Here is a 20,592-nt window from a genome sequence, read left to right on the forward strand (position 1 = left end):
ATGATCATTGCTGGAAGGGTTGTGGGAAATCTGGGACACTATTAAATTGTTGGTGGAATTGTGAATTCATCCAACCTTTCTGGAGAACAATTTGGAACTACTCCCAAAGGGCAACAAAAATGTGCATATCCTTTGATCTAGCAATACCACTAATAGGTTTATACCCTGAAAAGATGATGAAAAATGGTAAAAACATCACTTGTACAAAAATATTCCTAGCAGCCCTGTTTGTGGTATCAAAGAAATGGAAATCAAGTGAATATCCTTCAATGGGGAATGGCTTAGCAAACTGTGGTATATGTATGTCATGGAACACTATTGTTCTATTAGAAACTAGGAGGGATGGGAATTCAGGGCAGCCTGGAGGGATTTGCATGAACTGATGCTGAGTGAGATGACCAGAACCAGAAAAACATTGTACACCCTAACAGCAACATAGGGGTGATGATCAACCTTAATGGACTCACTCATTCCATCAGTGCAACAATCAGGGACAATCTGGGCCTCTCTGCAATGGAGAATACCATCTGTATCCAGATGAAGAACTGTGAAGTTTGAACAAAGACCAAAGACTATTCCCTTAAATTTAGAAAAAAAAAAACAAAACCCTGATATCTTATTGTCTGATCTTGCTACCTCTTACACTTTATGTTTCTTCCTTAAGGATATGATTTATCTTCATCACACTCAATTTGGATCAGTGTATACCATGGAAACAATGTAAAGACTAGCAAATTGCCTTCTGTGGGGGGAGGGGAGAGGGAGCAGCTAGGTGTCAAAGTGGATAGACCACCAGCCCTGGAGTTAGGAGTACCTGAGTTCAAGTCCGGCCTCAGACACTTAATAATTACCTATCTGTGTGACCTTGGGCAAGCCACTTAAGCCCATTGCCTTGCCAAAAAAAAAAGAGAAGAAAAGAAAGAAAAAGAAAGAAAAAATGACTAATTTGTTTGCTCTATGAAGAACATCAGTTAGGAAAATTACTGTTAATTTTTATAAAATTCACACCTATCATACCTTTGATATTCTTATAAATTATGACTGTATTCTATCTGAGAGTTCTTTGTTCAACTAGGCTTATTTATAATAACCCACACATGAAAATAAGGTTTAAATTAAATCCCTGAAATTCCTAACTTTAGAATAAGAAGAGATCTTGAACCTTTGTCTTCAAATACAACCAAATGCTATAAAAGCCTGGTAAAAGAATAAAGGGAAAAGAGATGGATCAATGTTACTTATAAGCAGAAAATCGTCTCAGGACTCAGTTGCTTTGATTTAGGTGCTAGACAAGGATCTCAATAACACAAAAAGCATTTTAACAACTTTTTTCTTATACCAGAGAGATAATAGTTGGGCTTATAACCTGGTAGTGTTATTCCTGTTCTCATTTCTGTGATTCTGTGAAGTATATGTAATTCTATCACTATGTAAGTCAAGTTCTGATTTTATCAAAATTGTTACACAAAGATTATGGTCCAGATATTCTTCTTTCTAACAGAGATCTTTTTTTCTCCAAAAGATTTAAAGTCAATATGTTATCAACCTCAGAAAGATCACTTCATCAAGTCAATCCAAGCAATGAGAAAGGCGCATAACATGGACCCCCAAATGAGGAAAAAGTTGAAGGATATCATGGATAAGATAAAAGAATATAGAGCTGGAAGGGACTTTTGAGGTCATCTGGGTAAAATGAAGTAAGTTGAAGAATTTTGATGCATCCATTATTTCAACTAACAATTCAAATATTCACTTTTTAGATAGAATCAAGTGTTGAATGATAAAAAATAAGCACATTTATTCCATTAGTATGTCCCAATTTTACATAAACACTAAACATTGTAATCATCCCTAGAACTGACCACTATTATCTTTATAATAGAGGTTTCATTTTTCTTTAAGAGAATGAAAACTCTCTTCTTATTATTTTAAAAGCACAAAAATACCAAGAGAATAGCTAACAAAATAAAAAAAATGCTTTCGTTTTTTTGGAGAAAATTAAACTGTTTTTTAGATGTAGCTTATATATACTATGCCCAAGGAAAGACTATTCAAATAGTCTGCTTTAAAAAGCATATATATGAAATAATGCATTGAATGCAATAATTAAACTAAAGGCAAAGAGAAGAATTACAGTTGCAACAATAACTACATTCTTTCAATTGGAGTTTTCAATTGTGTTTTCAATTATTACTCCTTCCAATGGGGGAAAATGAAGACATTAACTGGATCAGCATTTTCCTGCTCAAATAGTAATGCAGGTCAGTTGGAATCATGCTAATTTTTTCTTTTCCCCAAAGAGAAGAATAATGATAAATAACTTAGGCTTACAGTAGTATTCAGCCTTCCTTGTAAATCTTAATTATGTGATGTCCAAATATACCTTACTGCAGTTCTACATTTTAGGACAATCTAAACAAATTGAAATGATAGCTCCTTCACTTTTAAAACTACTGTCAATCTTAAAGGCAGTTGAAGTTGAGGTGGAAGTTCTAAACCATGAATCAAGAAATCTTTTAGGTCACAGGTTAGGAGACAGAAGGGATTTTTAAATAAAGGATTCTAGACTAACTCCTTCTCATTTTATAAATGAAGAAACTGAGGTCCAAAGAGAGGAAAGTGAATCATCTTTTCCAGATCGATTCACCAATTCCCCTAGAATCTGCATTCATTTCCCTGCAGCTCACATTAGTTTGAATTCAGGCACAGCGAAACAGTTCTACTCTCCATTATTAGCAGGGCTCACGCCTCCCTGCTGCCGGCTTCGGCTTCCTTTTCAGATGCAGCAGAGCTGCTGCGGGAGGTGTGAGCTGTGAGCTGTAATATTGGCTGGTGAGACCGACCCTACTCTGCATGCCTCTCCCAGAAGTGTGCATGGAGTTCGGTCACTGTAATGTGGAACTTAGCGAAAGAATGGGGAAAGAGTGGTAGGTCCCCCTCTACAGCCTTGTCCTCCCAACCCTACCAATACCCCCCCCAATATACACATTTAAGGACTGCAGTCCCCAAAGGTTTCTCCCCACCCACCCCACCCCCAGTGTCCTGGCAACGGATGGGACGCTTTCCTTCCCTTGATTTTCTCTACCTCACAAACCATAAGGCTTTCTCTTTCTCTCTTTGCCTAGACCCAAGGTCCAAGATTCCTCCTGTAGAGTGCTTCTCCTTAATATATGCACACACACACACACACACACACACACACACACACACACACACACACACACACACACACAAACACGATTGAGATTCGGCAGAATTCCTTCTTTCCTCGGCCCAGTCCATTTTGGTTTCGCCCCCCCACCCCAGCGCCACCCCCGCTAGAGTGAGAATGTCTTCTTTTAAAACCACCCTCACCCCATAAAGCTAAGTCGTATTTTCTGCTCCAATCACCTCCGCACCTTCCTTCAAAAATCCAACAAACCCAGAGAGTTTCGAATGCAGGGAGGAAGCAGGTGCATTATATTAGCAACACACTAAGGGTGTGCATGTGTGTGCTTTGTGTATTTTTGAGATGGGGGTGTTGGAAGAGATGATGCCCCCTTGTGAGGGTACCTGTGCTTGTGATTGGGGGACAGCAAGCGGATAACAGCGAATAAGACAGCTTGGCATGCCACCAAGACGGATACAACTTCCTTCGGCAGGTTCCCCGGGCCTTGAAGGCAGAGCCCAGCCGATCTCACCTGCCTGGGGGCGTCTCTAGCCCAAGTAACCTGAGGATAGCTCCCCCACCCACCACTGGGACACCCCAGACCGAATTCTCACTCCTGGGGGCTGTTCCTGAGCAACATTACCTTGGTACCCTGGGATGCCCGGGCGCCCCCTTCTGCCCGGTCCTTCTCCCTGCTATTCTCTCAGAGGTCCATTTGTGTTTCTTTTTTATGTCCCCTCTTTTCCCTGAAGATGAATCCCCAACCTCCCCCCCCCCCGCCCCCCTGCCAGAGAGCCTTACCTCAAACAGGGGACCTATTTTGTTCTTCTCCAGGTAAGCCTGGATCCTCGTTTGCTGATGAGACGCCATGGAGAGCTCCTGGACTGGGAGGGTTTCACGCCTCTCCCGATCGCCGGATCCTCCTCCTTTCCAGATGCTCGGAGATTGCTCCGGCTCGGGACTCCGACTCCCGCACAGACTGGGCCAGCCCTGCCGAGCTGGTCCTCGCACTCGCTCTCGCTCTCTCTCTCTCTCTCTCTCTCTCTCTCTCTCTCTCTCTCTCTCTCTCTCTCCCACCCAGCAGACGCCGGCGCCCGCCCTTCCCCAGCACAGCCGGGCTGCCGGCTGGCGGGGCGTGGAGGAGAGGCAGGAGGAGAGGAGGAAAAGAGGGAGACACGCGGAACGCGGGGAGGAGCGTGGGCAGCGGAGAAGGGGGGGCGGCAAAGAGGGGGGCGAGCAGGAAGTCCCAGGAATGATGCTAACTCTGGCAACTCAGTCTACAGGGGAACAACTCATTCATTTCATCCCGCCCCCGATTCCCTTTCCCCTAAACGGTCCTCCCGGAGAGGACCGGCAGTTAAAGAGAACTGGGTTTCTTCTCTTTCCTTTGGGCATCCGGAGGAGGGGGTGAAGAGGAAGAGAGGGGGAGGCTAGACAGGAGAGATCCGTAGTCTACTGGACCACCTGGAGCGCACAGAGGGCAAAGCTGAGAGACCCCAGGGCTCCTGGTAAGCTGGGTGGAGTGGTTAAATAGCACACTTTAAAAAAAAAAAAAGAAAGAGAAAATCATAAGCTACACTTGGCAAATCTAATCCCAGTCCTTTCCACCTTTCAAAACGCCTCGTTTAAAGTCTTAAAGAAACGCAACAATCTAAAAGCAGGGATTTTTAACTTGGGGTTGGGGGGGGGGGGGGATCCTGCGCGCGCCTCTCCCTGCTACTTGGTTACTGGAACAACAGCCAGGCTCTCCCCAGCTGTTGTGCTTTCACTACCAGCTGCTCCCTAGCGACAGAACCGCTCAAAAAGCCAATAGTGAAGGTGCTTCTTTCAAAGTGCACATAAATCTAGTGCTTGTTGGCTCCTCCAAGGCAGCCTACAAATGCAGATCTAAAAGGCTCCAACTCCTCCTCTCCAATACCCCTTCTTTGCTGGCTATTCACCTATGGCTCTCTGGAGAGGGGTTGCAAGGGGTAGGGGTAGGGGAGTGGGGAAAAGAGGTACGAGTTGCGATGAGATGGCATTTAAAACGATTAGAATAACGTTGGTCTTGATTTTGCTTTCAGGTCTCTCATTTCTTTATAGCAAACGTTCTTAGCTTAGTATCAGTGATTTTTCAAAAATTAATAATTGTATGTCAATAAAATTAGTTTTCTTTCAAATCCTATATGTTTTATTTTATTCATTTTAAACATTATTTTTGAGAAGAGATGGATAGACCCAACAAGCTCCAAAAGGGTTCATTAAGAAACATTAAGAAACCCTGCTTTTAGATTGTTACTTTTTCTGAAAGAAGGAATCAAACATTTTGAAGGGTGAAAGGTCTGCTTGGTTTAAATTTGCAAAGTGTGGGTTTTGGTTTTCTTCTTTTAAGTATCTGCTGGACATCTTCACAGATTACTCAAGGTTTTCTTTAATGGTTTAACAAACCTAAGTCAAAAAATTTTAATAGATGATTACTGGATTTCTTTCAAGTGCTTTCTTGTCTCCCAAATGTTCATCCTCCAAGGTTTTCATTTATGAAGTGGGATAAACTGGTTTTGAAAAATTAACAATCATTTCTTCTACATCATTTATTTCTACTAAATAGAATAAAGCGCACTCGACATCATTTTCATGGTCCCTAAACTCAGGGAACACTGACATAGGCATCTAAGAAGTATTGTTGTTGCTGTTGTTGTTTCATGGACCCTTTTGATGGTTTGATGATGTCTCTGTCTTCCTCAATAATATTTCTAAATGTATAAAATAAAATATCTAATAGAATTACAAAGAAAACAAATTATGCTAAATATAGTTACCAAATATTAAAAATATTTAGGTTAAGTACATTTTTACTAAAAGGTGACACATTTTCAATAGCAGCATTTGTGGATGTTTTTCTTTTTTTTTTTTTTTTGTAAGGCAAATGGGGTTAGGTGGCTTGCCCAAGGCCACACATGGATGTTTTTCTTAATAGAACTTCAAGTAAATTGCAACCCTAACAGCTTCTTACTTTTTGCTATGTCTGATTGACTATAATTCAAAAATCTCCTTCTTGGTGCTATTTTACCCCCTCAGCTTTTTAATGCATTCTTTCTCCTCTGGGGACCATGCTACAATTATGTGAAAGTCTATTCTCTCCAAGGGATAAGATATGATCTTAGCTCAGAGATGAGAAAGAAGCTACTGTAATGATCAGGGACTTAGTAAATGCAGCAATTCATCCATGAACTTATAATGATTTTGTAACATCTGAGCATGTCCAAGTTACCTGCTCTAAAGGCAGTATTCTAAGACCTTCCTATTCTGATTTAAATTCAGTAAAACAACCAACCTGTTATCCAGTAAGCCAGAGTCTGACAGTTTTAATCTAGTGGTCTCAATATATTTTAGGTATTATATAAAATGAATAAAATAGTTGGAATAAATTATTTATAAGGTCACTTCTACCTCTAAAGTCTAGTGAGCCCATACATTTGTGTATGTATAAACATACAATTTTTTTCTATTGTGCAATAAGTAAATATAAGAAAAGAAAATGAAAAGTTAAGATCTAATAAGTTACTTATTGGAACAGAAATTATGATTCAAGGTCTGCAATGAGGAAATACTTAGATGACTGCTACTTTCAAGGAGAAAAATAAAAGTCAAAACAAAATATAGTTCTGAAAAATCCTAACTGCTTCTGAAGTAAAGGGCCTTGCGTTTTTCTGAGATAAAATAAATATTAGAAAATTCTCATCCCTTTGAGAGTGTACCTAGGACCTGGAATAAAAGAAAATAGGGCTTTTGTTTTCAAAACATTTAGGGACTGAGGAATTATTTAACAATGTATAATACCTTAAAAATTATAATATTAACATTTAAAGCATTATGATCTCCCTTCTTATCTTAAGCTTTTTTCTAGACAAAAAAGTAATTGAAGATTTTTTAAACACATCCTTTTTGGGGGCGGCTAGGTGGTGCAGTGGATAAAGCACCGGCCCTGGAGTCAGGAGTATCCCGGGTTCAAATCCGGACTCAGACACTTACTAATTACCTAGCTGTGTGGCCTTGGGCAAGCCACTTAACCCCATTTGCCTTGCAAAATCCTAAAAAAAAATACATCCTTTTTCTAAGACCTTTTTCTATAGTCATGTATATTAATAACTTACATTTGTGCCTTTTTTCTGTTGTATCCTTTTCTTCCTTGCAAATAATTTGATCATAATGCTTTGACTTCATTGTATTAGAGTTATGCTTGTCAGAGTAACTCACAAATGCATATCATCAATGCCTATCATTCAGTCTGTCTTTTTTTTAAATCATATTCTGGAGGAAACCTACCATATTTCCCCATATATAAGATATACCTTAATTTTGGGGGCCAAAATTTGAAAAAAAAAGAATGAATTACATGGAGTTATTGAACTCAAATTTTATTCATCATGAAATTCAAGGACCTTGTGGTCAGGCTGTTTGGCTGACTCACCTCTCATGACTTTCTTCTGCCCTGGCATTTTCAGTAGGGTTTCTTCTTCCTTTGACAAGTCTTAGAATGTTTTCTCAGTTGGACAAGAACCAAACTTAACTATGTTCCGTAACACAATTTCCATTCACTTTTGCGAACTGTATCACTTTGAACCTGAATTCAGTACTGTACTAAAATCTTTTCTGAGTCATTTCTGGGCAGAACGTGACAAAATGAAACCTAATATACTGGTAACAAATGCGAAACAATGAGTGCAAAGACAAAAAGTGAGGAAAAAGTGGGAAATGAAAGTAAAAATCTGCAAACCCTATATAAGATGCTCCCAGTTTTTAGACCCCACGTTTTTCAAAAAAGAGTATGCCTTATAAATGGGGAAATATAGTATCACAAAAATGGAAACAAATAAACTATTTACTGGTTGACCCTTGCCTTTGATCATCACAGATCTTAGAGATCAACTTCCTTATCTTAGAGAAGATCCTCTGACTCTATTTCCAGCATTGTTTCCTCTGAAGCATTCTTAAAAAACTTAAGGGTCTTAAAGTGATACTCGATTAGGAAAAAATCAGGAACTTTATCAATAGCAATTAATTATGAAATATTGAATTAATTTAGAGGGGAAATATCTTTCCAACAAAATGTTTCTAGCAATCTGTCCTATGACTTGAAATGTATTTTAATTAAACATGTTTATTGAAAGTATTTCATTACATTTCTATTCCCTCCCCGTCACTGATCATTTTGTTAATAAGTTAGCATATTATCAATAAAATGGGTCAATGACACTTCTTTCTTATTTATTTTATTTATTTATTTATTTTCCCAATTCTATGTAGAGATGGTTTTCAGTAATCATTTTTGTAGTTATTTCCTTCCTACTCTTCGCTTCCCCATCACAAGATAGCAAGTAGTCTGATGTAATACATGCACAATCATTTCCATGTTGGTCATGCTGTGAAAGGAAAATCAGAACAAAAGGGGAAAAAATACCAGAAATAAAATATGATATAAATTTAAAATAGCAAAAATTGTATGGTTTGGTCTGCATTCAAATTACATAGTTCTTTTGCTAGATGTGTCTAAATGTCCATCGCAGGTCTTTTACAATTGTCTTTGATCACTATACTGCTGAGAATCTATCTTAGTTGATCATCACACAATGTCCATGCACTCTTTTAAATTTTTACCTTTAGTTGAGATTGTATAGAAAATAGCCTTCTATTTGCTATTAGAAAACTTGAGGTTACAATCCAATTACAATCCAATTTTTCAGTTACCTGAGTGACTTTGAGCAGGTCACTTAATTTCCCTGAGATCAGTTTTCTTGGTTTTATAATAAGAGGACTGATTTATGTGACTTGGAAGGTCTCTTCTAGTTCCATTCCTATGTTCCTATACACACATGATCAAGAAACCTCTAGAAAGAAAACAGTGGAAAGGCAAGGCACAATGAGAAGTGATAAGAAAAGCAAAGAAATAAATGAGAGGTGTATTTCCTCAAAATTCTTCCTAGACTACAGTTGAGGACAGTTACTATTTACATTAGGATATTTGCCTTGGGCTCCTGAGTGAACAAAGTCAAGTAACTAGGAAAAAAGGTAGGAAACCTTAGTATGGAAAAGATCTAGAAGTCATGCTTCTTTGGGGGCCTCAGGGGTTCAGGGAAGAAGCAATTTTCCAAGATCCTTCCAAGTAAGGATCAAGAAAACTGAAGATTTTCATTTAAGGAAAAAGAGAAAGATATCAAGTAGAAATAATGTGGTGACCTACAGAGATTATCTATCAACTAAGAAATATGTGTGTAGAAAAACCCTTGTTCTTCTATTGTTATTTTGGCTAAAGAAGAAAGTAAAAGAACATTTCTCCTCTCCTATTCATCTGAGGGTATTAAATGTGAAAAAGCAGAAGAAATCTTGAAGAGAAAACAAACAAGAATCAAAGGGATGTGATAAACTGAGTTAGGAGAGGAAATAGTAGAAGAAATGAAAAAGAAAGAAACAAGAACTACTGAACCCTGGCAGATGTTTGACAGGTTTGAGTTAGGGAGACCCAAAAATGGAGAATAAAGCTTACAATGCTGCCTGCCAAGTTGCTTCAGTATTTCTGTGATCATGGTTGGATATCTTAACCTCAGTTTCCTCATTTGTGGAATGGTGAAATGATGCCACATAATGCCATCAGTAGTAAAACTTGGTCAGTTTTATCTATATCACTCACACCTGATGCCTTCCTTCAAGTCTTGCACTCACTACCCAATTTTTGTTCTCATCTCTTGTCACCTGGATCATTAACATAAACTCCTAATCAGCTGATATTCCTAAAGTACAGATTTTACAATGTTAATTCCCAGCCTGTAGATAAACTGGGAGAGAGATTTTCCAACATGACTAATACAGAAATATGTTAATCATAACTGTACATATACAACTTTTACCAGGCTGTTTGCCACCATGGAGAGGTGAAAGGAAAGGAGGATGGTAGAAAAAAGTAGAACTCACAAATTTGCAAATGGATGACTGTTGAAAAACTACTTTTATATTTAACTAGAATAACAAATAAAATTTACATTAAAAAAACAAAATAAAATGAGAGGGAGGTGGACCAAGTGATAGTATATTTATGTGTATTTGGAAGTAGTTGAATGTATAAATCAATCTTGTTATGATAAGGCTCCTATCTTTCAACTCTGAGAACCACCACACTAGTTCAGTGTCTAGTCACCTTACATTCAGTATGTTGTAAAAAGCCTCCAAATTAAACTCTACCCTCTCCAGTCCAGCCTTCACACAACTGCCAAAATGGTATTCCTAAAGCACAGGCCTGACTGTGTCTCTCCCATTCTCAAAAATCAAATTTCATGATGCCCTGTTATCTGATGATAAAATCCTAACTCTTCTGTTTGATATTTAAAACTCTATGCCCTAAGCTTATGATTCAGTTTGCTTCACATTTACTTTCATGTTGTTTCTCACATAGTATATCCCATCTCCCATCTCCATATCGTTTCAGACTCCTACACTAAATGGTTATACTACCTTCTCCTCGAAAATCTTTCTTTCCATTCAAAATGCAGCTCAAATGGTAATTCCTAGATGAATACTTTAATCTCTCAACTAGTAGTGCTTCCTCAAAATCACCTATATATATATATATATGTATTATTATATGTATATACAATTATATATATATAACATATATATATAAGTATATATTATATGTATTATTCCTTCTTATGTAAATTTGCACTGGTTCCTTATGTAGAATATAACTTTAAGGGCTGGGCCATTTCTTTTGTCTTGGTCTTTGTAGGTTCCAGAAGTACTTGAAAAAAATGCTTGTTGATTGAATATCTACATTAGCAACCAATTTCTTCTTATTGATCAGAATCAGAAACCTCTGGGGCCTTCCTCTATTTTCAGAAGGATGAAATTACCCTGAAGACAAGACACATATTTGTCAGCAGCTCTGATTTTGGCAGAGAGAGATGGCAAGCTACTGCCCAGAAAAGCTCAAGTGCCCCATCCCTACAACATTATGCTACTATACTTCCAAAGCTGCTAATCTAATTCTTCCTTTTGTTCAGATCTACTCTAGTATATGTCTAAAACAATTATCTCTTTCCTCACCTCTGCATGCTGACTCCCCTGTCTCTACCTCAGTTGAATCTCACCCAGATTCACTCCACTCCATTTTTTTCCCCTCAGGTTTTTAAATTTCCTCACAAGAGAATGCATTTTTTTCATTTTCAATTTCCTTTTTTTTTTCTATTATTTTGACCTCTAGAAACATAAAAAAAGTGAGAATATTTCCTTAGGTGAAGGAAAGAACAAAGAGGATTACATATGAAAACATGAATCTCTACCTTGTCAGTTTATCTTTTAAAGTGTATTTCACATTTAAGATATATTCTCTGTAAAATTCTTTCTTCTGTATAATTGTTAATGATTCATTAAAACCATTTTGTTTTTTATTCTTTTTAGAAATCATGATTACTGCTCTTTACTTTTTCCCTATTGCTCCCTCCAAAAGTAAAACCTCCCTTGTAGCAAAGTATAGTCAGACCAACCACATCCACATATTGACCTTGTTTCCAGCTGTACATTTCCTTTTTTACTACTAGTCTAATACCTCTGTGCCAAGAAGTGGGAAACAAGATTGAGTCATCATTTTTCTTCTATTTACTTCTCTCTGAATTGATTCATACAAACTCTTCCTTTCAAGTACTTCTGAGTCTATCCCTTTCCTCCAATTTATATGGCACAAAAATATTTCATGACATTCCCATGCCAGAATTTGTTCATACTTATTTCAGTTGATGGATACCTATTTTCTTTCCATTTTTTTTGGTAGAACAAAAAGTGCTGCCATAAATAGCTAATTCCATCTTTATGATCAATTCTCCAAAATTGAAATTGGTTTTGTTTATAACTATATCCTCCCTGATGTTATTCTCCCTCTTTTACCCCTTTGAGTATATATTCTTAATAAGCATTCCACTCATCCTCTTGTCCTTTCCCCATATCTATTCTACTTCTTTTGAACAAAATTCAGACCCGGAGACCCATTTCTCCAAGTCTCAATGATGCAATAGAGGTTGAATTGATTTTATTTACATTATATAGTTTGCTCTAATTCATAATAATTATTTTACTATAATAGACACCTAAAGTCATGGTTTCTTTGCTCCCTCTTCTTGGCCATGATTTCCTATAAATAATCACTCATCTGATATTTTTCTTCAAATTCTCTGTGGCTAACTATTGTGGCTCCTATTAGAGAAGAGAATAAGCATATAAGTCCATCATATACTGGAAAGTTGTTATTGCTGTTGTTCAGCTGTTTTACTTACATCTAATTCTTCTCCTTGCTTCCTTTGGTATTTGATTTTTGCAAGGCAATGGGGTTAACGTTAAGTGACTTGCCCAGGGTCACACAGCTAGGTGTCACTAAGTCACTCAGGTCCTCTACTGCGCCACCCACCTGCCTAATTCCTTAAGACCTCATTAGGGGTTTCCTTGGCAAAGGTACAGGAATGATTTTTCTATTTTCTTTCTAGCTCAATTTACATATGAGGAAACTGAGGCAAACAGGGATAAGTCGCACATCTAATAAGTCTCTGAAGACTAGATTTAAAACTGAGGAAGATACATCTTCCTGACTATATTCACTGTACCACCATTGCGGAAAATGAGGTGGGATTAAATGGCTTAATGTCTAGGATCAAACACAAAGTCCTCTATCCTTATTTACTCCTTATATTTTTACATTCCAGATAGACTGGGCTGCTTATTGTTTTGGGGCATTTTCCCAGGCTGCCTCCTGAGAGGCTCTCTTCCCTCACCTCTGCATGCTGACTCCCCTGGCTTCAAGTCCCAGCTAAAATCTCACTTTCTAAATGAAGCCTTTCTTGTCTCAATTTTAGTGCCTGTCCTCTGTCAATTATTTTTTATTTCTCCTCAACATTGTTGCTATATATTCCTTAGCATTCTTATCTTCCTCATTAGATGGTGAGTTCCTTGAAGACAGAGACAGACTTTTTCACTGGCTGTCCCCTATGCCCGAAAAACCTCTCCATCTTTACCTCCAATGCTTATTTTTACTGACTTTCTTTAAGAACTGGCTCAAAGCTCAACCATTACCATTTCTTGGACCTCAAGCTGCTACAGCCTTCCTCTGAAGATTATAAGTCTTATATGTGCCTAGTTATTATATGCTATCTTCTTCATTGGAATGTGAAATCCTAAAAAGGAGGGACTGTTTTTACTTTGTTATCCCCAAGGCCTAGCACAGTGATTTTCTCACAGTAAGCACAGTAAGTAGGCTTTCATTTTTGGTTTATTGCCCTCTTTATTAACTACACAAGATTCTAGGCAAATATATCTACTGGCTACGGGGTGAGTATAATTCTTGCCAAGAGCCCATCATTCCTACATTTTCAGTCATGGTCCAGAAATTCAAATTCTGTTCCCAGAAATCATCTCTCTATTTAACTGCTCATTTCCCAATGTGTCTTTCTTTTCTGAATCTTCTACTATCAACTGGCAACTGGTGAGAAAAATGACATTCATTTTCTAAATGTCTTCAGTTTTAAAGATTTGATATTCCTTAGCTATGTTTTCTAGGTCTCTTCAGGAATTATCATTCTCTCTGATAGATCATCCAAAACAAGACTGAACACTTAGTCTGATACTCAGATACATGTCCTGAGAAGACAGCAAACACTTCAATTTCTTATATCAGATGAACACATATCTGATTTAGTCTCCTCAACAGAGGACTTCTCCCTTTACAGAAAAATACCTGTAATTTCCATTGATTTTATTTGGGGTCTGAGACAGGAGTGGGGAATCTTTTTTCCATCAAGGGCCATTTGGATATTTATAACATCATTTGTGGGTCTTACAAAATTATCAACTTAAAAATTAGCCTGCTATAATTGGTCAAACATTTAATTAATTCACCCCTAATAGATTTATTGAATTTCAAGTCCTATCTATGGTTGCTGTGGCAGCACCAGACCAAATAAGGCCTGCCAGGTCTAGACAATAATTTCATCAGTATAGGGAACTTCAGTGCAGAAATTCTGGCCCCCCAAATAGTTCAGCAAGTCATCAGTTATGTTACCTAGAGCCTTTGAGTGACCTGGGCACCAAAAGGTAAAACCATGCGCCCATTTTCCAAAGGTTGTGTTTGTGAGGGGCAGGACTTGTCCATGTAATGGCACTTCCAAACTTAGAAGGTCCATCTCCTATTCCTTTCCCTATGTCTCAGTTTTCCATCCTCCAATCTTCTGAGAGACAAAAATTCCCCCCTTTACATACTCTGTCTTCCTTTATTGTTCCTTAAAGAAACTTTAATATTCTATATATAAGGAATATAAAAATATAATGTTGAACTTGGAAAGCAGAAATGTATCTCTTCAACCACCTTACTTTCTTTTTATACTAGAAGTTAATCCATACTTTCTATATATACAGAAAAGTGAAATGAAAAGTTGTTTTTAAAGTACTTCTTAATGTGCTAAGCACTATGATAAAAATTCAAACAAACCGGATTGTACCTGCTCTCAAGAAGCTTATACTCTAATAGGAGAAGACAATGCAAGTACTTGAGGTATCATGATTTGGAACTGGCCATGAAGGTTTACAGAACCCTGGTAATGGATAAGACAAAGTAATAGCTCACCGAATGCAGTCAGACCCTGAAAGAGAGGAGAGAGTAAAGGAAAGTGGCCAAAGGGTAGTGCTGTGATTCAGAAACACAGTCCATACTGTGTGAAGGTTACAGTCACATTTCCCTTACCCTCCATTACTGCTTGAGGCAAGTTCCATAGTTCTATATTTATTTTTTGGTAGGTCTCTTATCTAAGTTCTTGTCATCAAACACTATGATTAACCAAAGCAGAGTCAAAGAAAGTCTGGCCCACTGGCCATATGAGATCCATGAAATAATTTGGTCTGGTGCTGCCCAGGCAGGACCCAAAATTCAATAAATCTATGAACCTTTTAGTGTTGAATTAATCAAGTGTTTGCCAAATATAGCAGGTTAATTTTTAACATTTGAGCCTTGGAAGAAAAATGGCTCACCACCCTTGAACTAAAGCTTTGTAAGACAAGAAATTCCAAATGTAAATGCCATGAGAGTTATTCATATCAATGACCTTCACATTATAACAGTGGTTTTTTTTTAAAACCTACCTGTATTTTCCAGGATGATGTTTATGATGATAATAATGATAAGATATATAGCATTCCATTAGTCCGTACAATGCACCAGGCATAATGCTTTGTCTCAGTTGATCCTTGCAACAAAGTTGGGATGTAAGTGCTCCATTTTACAGATGAGGAAACTAAAGCAAACAAATTTGCCTAATGTCATATAGCTAGTAGTAAATCTGAGGTCAGATCTTAACTCAGGTATTCCTGATAACAGGTCTGGTGTTCTATCCATTTTGTCTCTTAGCTGCTCCTACATAATAGCCTTATAGGCTGCAATTTATTTAGCAGATAAAGATAGACAACACACACACACACATAAAGGACATGAGGAATTTTCTTTTTTAACTTGATGCTGTTCTCTATATACTTTCCTTAATATTAAGCTTTTAGGTCCCACTAGGAACAGTTAGAATCAATTTATTTAGTAGACAAAAGTATACAAGACAGAAAAAAAGCAAGTCATAAAAACTCAAGGTAAAATTCAATTCTATAATGAGATTGACAGATCTTATTCCTCTGACAACATTTCTTCATAACTTTCCCTCTTTCTGATTGGATGTTAGGTTCTCAAAATGCACTGATGGGGTCCCGGGTAGTAAAGAGGGAGAGAAGATAATGCTTAACTTAGTTAGCAGACAGAAGCAGATAAGATTTAAACACATAAGATGAAGGACAAGATGATACAAGGGCACAAAACAAAATCCAATTACTAATGAGAACAACACACTTCATTCCAAGTTTTCTTTGTTCTCTAGAACTTCTCTATTCCTTTGCATGTTAATCCCCCACGGTACTATATTAGGGTTGGGACATTTAAAAATAGCTTCTTTCAAAAGTAATTCAATTGAATTGATGTTTCACCTCTGTCTCTCAAAATCTGTAACTTCTTTCAAGGCTTAGTATAAATGCCCTTTTCTGCATTTTCCTGATGTCTCCAACTGCTTATGCCTCTATCACCCTTTACAAGTCTTTGTGTATTTATTTTGTATACTCCTATATATATATATATATATTTACTTTTGTCTTTGTTTTTCTAATACAAAGTATCTGAAGCATCTGCTTAATAATGATATTGTAATATTATATATATGCTTATTGTATATACATACATGTATGCATGCATATTTGTAAAACCATATTCTTATACTACATATGTAAAAAATTATATTAATTACATGGCATGTATTAACATGAGCTAATAAGGCAAGCACATATTTCCCTGTATTATAATGGCTAATTTGATATTTGATGTGACAGCTAGGTGTCACAGTGGATAGAGCGCTGGGTCTGGAGTCAGAAGACAGGGTTCAAAGTTAGTTTCAGGCATTTATCAATTGTAAGATTCTAGGCAAGTTACTTAACCTCTGTTCACTGCAGTTTTCTTATCTGTAACATAGGGATGAAGTTAACACCTACCTTCCAGGGCTGTGGTGAGGATCAAATCATATGGTATCTGTCATGAACTTAGCACTGTGCTTGGTAGGAGTAGATAATATATTAATGCCACATTATTATTATTATTATTATTATTACCCAAGAATCATGTAACTTCATTTTCTCTGTCATCCTATCTGTCAAAAACTGTTATATGATTCTAATATGAATTTGTTATGACATGCCTGTTGGAAAAGGGAGCTTTTCAGGATGCATTTTGCTCTGCTGAATGAAATGCTTTGTTTATTTGTTTTATTTATTTATTCCTAAAAGTTATACTCCTGTGCTTTTTTACAATCTGACTGTGCAAAGTCTGGGATGTAACATGCTAGAAAAAGTTGAAGTATATTCCCCAGTGATGGTTTCTTTTACCTGAGAATTAGCCAAATTTAGTATGGAGAAACCAATTTATAATATCTACAATTAGATATCTATAAGCATTAATTTAACAATATACTAAATTGTAAGATCCTCACCCAATAAAAAATGAGCCAGCATACTGCTGGAGGAATTGAATCATATCAGTATTGGCATTTTTGCTATAAATGAAATCAGGCAACAAAAATATAGTTCAACTATATGAAAGAGTAGCTCAGAACTTTTCCTTGAAGAGATAAACAGGTTAGTGAATTTAAGATCATTGTAAATTCATAGTCAAAGAAATATTTCATATGACATTAGACCATTTTATATAGTAGTGATCAAAATAAGAAGCAAAAAAGTCTTCCATCAAAATAATTGCCATTTTGCAACAGCATCTGATAAACTCTGTATATTTATCTCTATAGAGTTCTATATATCTATATATCTATATATTATATATATATATATAAAACTACATCTCTGTAGAATTTACATCTCTAGAGATAAAGGGAGGTGAATAACATTTGCTAACATAATGTTATATCATAAATGTGTCTATAAAATCTCTATATGTGCTATGCTATAGTAATATATTCTATCAAAACTGATATAAATATGTGTACATATTTAGACAGAGGGATAAAAGAAGAAAGAGAAAATGACAGGCAAAAGATGGAAAGAAAAAGATGATTAGATAAAAGATGGTAAGATAAAGATGCAAAACTCTAAAAAATAGATATACTCAATTTCTAACATTTACTCATTTAAATTCTGTGACTTCAAACATTATCCTGACTTTATTAGTAAATTCATTTTCACTTTGTTTTGACAACCAAGATTATTCATGGCTATGCACAGTAAAGAAAAAAATGAGAAGTCACATATGGTCAATTTATGGACCTGCTGATATCCTACTATATGATTCACTGTTCTTGTTCAGCTTATAACTGTAAGGAGCACCCAATGCAATTCTTTGCTATAGAAGGTGTGGCTAGGTGATGCAGTGGATAGAGCACTGACCCTGGAGTCAGGAGTACTTGAGTTCAAATCCCACCTTAGACACTTAATAATTACCGAGCTGTGTGGCCTTGGGCGAGCCACTTAACCCCATTGACTTGACAAAAAATACCTAAAAAAAGTAAATGAAATATATAGAGATCTGAGTCAAATTTATTTAAAAAAAACCAAACAAGACTTTCCCCAATTGGTCAAAGGATATTAAAAGGCAATTTACAGATTAGGGAATCAGAACAATCCCTAGTTATATGAAAAATCACTCTAAATCATTATTAATTAGAGAAATGTAAATTAAAGCACCTCTGAAGCACCACCTCACACCTCTCAGACTGGCCAATATGACCAGAAAGGACAATGATCAATGTTGGAAGGGATGAGGGAAATCTGGGACACTAATACATTGTTGGTGGAGCTGTGAACTCATCCAACCTTTCTGGAGAGCAATTTGGAACTATGCCCAAAGGGCAACAAAAAATGTGCATACCCTTTGATCCAGCTATACAACTAGGTCTATACCCTGAAGAGATCATGAAAAAGGGTAAAAACATCACTTGTACAAAAATATTCAGAGCAGCTGTTTGTAGTGGCAAAGAATTGGAAATCAAGGGAATGCCCATCAATTCGGGAATGGCTGAACAAATTGTGGTATATTATGTTATGGAACACTATTGTTCTATTGGAAACCAGGAGGGATGAGAATTCAGAGAAGCCTGGAAGGATTTGCATGAACTGCTGCTGAGTGAGATAAGTAGAACCAAAAGAACATTATACATCCTAACAGCAACATGGGGTTGATAATCTTTTTTTTTTCTTCGTAGTCACTTATTTATTATATACACAGTATGTTTGCATCCTTCATGGCCCTCTGAAAGTTACTCATTTAAAATTCTTTAGAGATTGTGGCCTTTCACAATTTGCAGTCATTAAGAAGATAGACCATTGTTCCATGGAGAATTTTAGGATCATTCAAAGAGTTCCACATTCCAAAGGTAATAGCGATCATTTTCTTATTTAATGTGAGACATACCTCAGGTCCTTCTGCAGTTTCCCAAAGATATATAGATGAGAGATGATAGAAAGAAAGGAAAGAAAGAGAGAGAGAGAGAGAGAGAGAGAGAGAGAGAGAGAGAGAGAGAGAGAGAGAAGGAAGGAAGGAAGGAAGGAAGGAAGAAAGAAAGAAAGAAAGAAAGAAAGAAAGAAAAAGAAAGAAAGAAAGAAAGAAAGAAAGAAAGAAAGAAAGAGAAAGGAAGGAAGGAAGGAAGGAAGGAAGGAAGGAAGGAAGGAAGGAAGGAAGGAAGGAAGGAAGGAAGGAAGGATGAAAAAGAAAAAGAGAAGGAAAGAAAGAAAAAGAAAAAGAAAAAGAGAAGGAAAGAAAGAAAAACAGGAGAGAGAGAGAAAGAGAGAGAGAGAGAGAGAGAGAGAGAGAGAGAGAGAGAGAGAGAGAGAGAGAGAGAAGCATTTCTTAATCCAGGTGGGATTTTTGCATAGATTATTAGTGCAACCTTTTTCATGGTTATGGATATCACTCAAGAGTCTGAGGTTTGATATAATCATTCATGAACAGGAGAATCTTGAGATCTCTTCAAGTAGAAATCTGTGTGGGATATCCATAAAAATGCTGCACATCTTCTTTTGAGAAAATTTCATTCTTTGATGATATAAATTTGATATTAATCATCAAAAAATATTTTCTCTTGATTATATCTTTCAAAGAATTTTACATAATTTTGATGTAAACATGAGAGAAACCTAACTAGAGAAGAAATTTTTAGCCTTTTGTTCTATTAAAAGTTTGTTTCTTTTTTAATTTTTTAAAATCTTTTTTTAAAGATTTTATTTATTTTGAGTTTTACAATTTTTCCCCTAATCTTATTCGCTCCCCCCACCCCCCACAGAAGACAAACAAATTGTCAGTCTTTACATTGTTTCCATGGTATACATTAATCCAAATTGAATGTGATGAGACTGAAATCATATTCTTAAGGAAGAAACATGAAGTGTAAAAGAGAACAAGATCAGGCAATAAAACATCAGTTTTTCCCCCTAAATTAAAGGGAATACTCCTTAGTCTTTGTTCAAATTCCACAGTTCTTTCTCTGGATACGGATGGTATTCTCCATCGTAGAGAGCCCCAAATTGTCCCTGATTGTCGCATTGATGGAATGAGCGAGTCCATCAAGGTTGATCATCTCCCTGATGTTGCTGTAGGGTGTATAGTGTTTTTCTGGTTCTGCTCAGTTGATGATCTATCTTATTGAACTTTTTCATTCCATCAGTGCAACAATCAGGGACAATTTGGGGTTATCTGCTATGGAGAATACCATCCGTATCCAGAGAAAGAACTGTGGAGTTTGAACAAAGACTAAATATTATTACCTTTAATTTTAAAAAAAAAGTTATCTTATTATTATGCAATTTTGTTATCTTTTATATTTTATTTTTTTTTTCCTTTAAGGATATCA

General features: G+C 36.6%; 1 protein-coding gene across 2 annotated transcripts in view; it reads right to left on the bottom strand.

Moving 5' to 3' along the window:
* CXH8orf34 (chromosome X C8orf34 homolog) overlaps positions 1-4,138 on the bottom strand; it is a 443,848-nt gene extending 439,710 nt beyond the window's left edge. For both annotated transcript variants that reach the window (XM_074203923.1, XM_074203922.1), the window contains exon 1: positions 3,950-4,138. In XM_074203923.1, coding sequence (XP_074060024.1) covers positions 3,950-4,018 — 69 coding nt within the window. In that variant the 5' untranslated portion in view covers positions 4,019-4,138. The remainder of the gene's footprint in view (positions 1-3,949) is intronic.
* Between the last annotated feature and the right edge of the window lie 16,454 nt (positions 4,139-20,592).

This window comes from Macrotis lagotis, chromosome X, assembly GCF_037893015.1.
Source record: "Macrotis lagotis isolate mMagLag1 chromosome X, bilby.v1.9.chrom.fasta, whole genome shotgun sequence".
Classification (NCBI taxonomy): domain Eukaryota; kingdom Metazoa; phylum Chordata; class Mammalia; order Peramelemorphia; family Peramelidae; genus Macrotis; species Macrotis lagotis.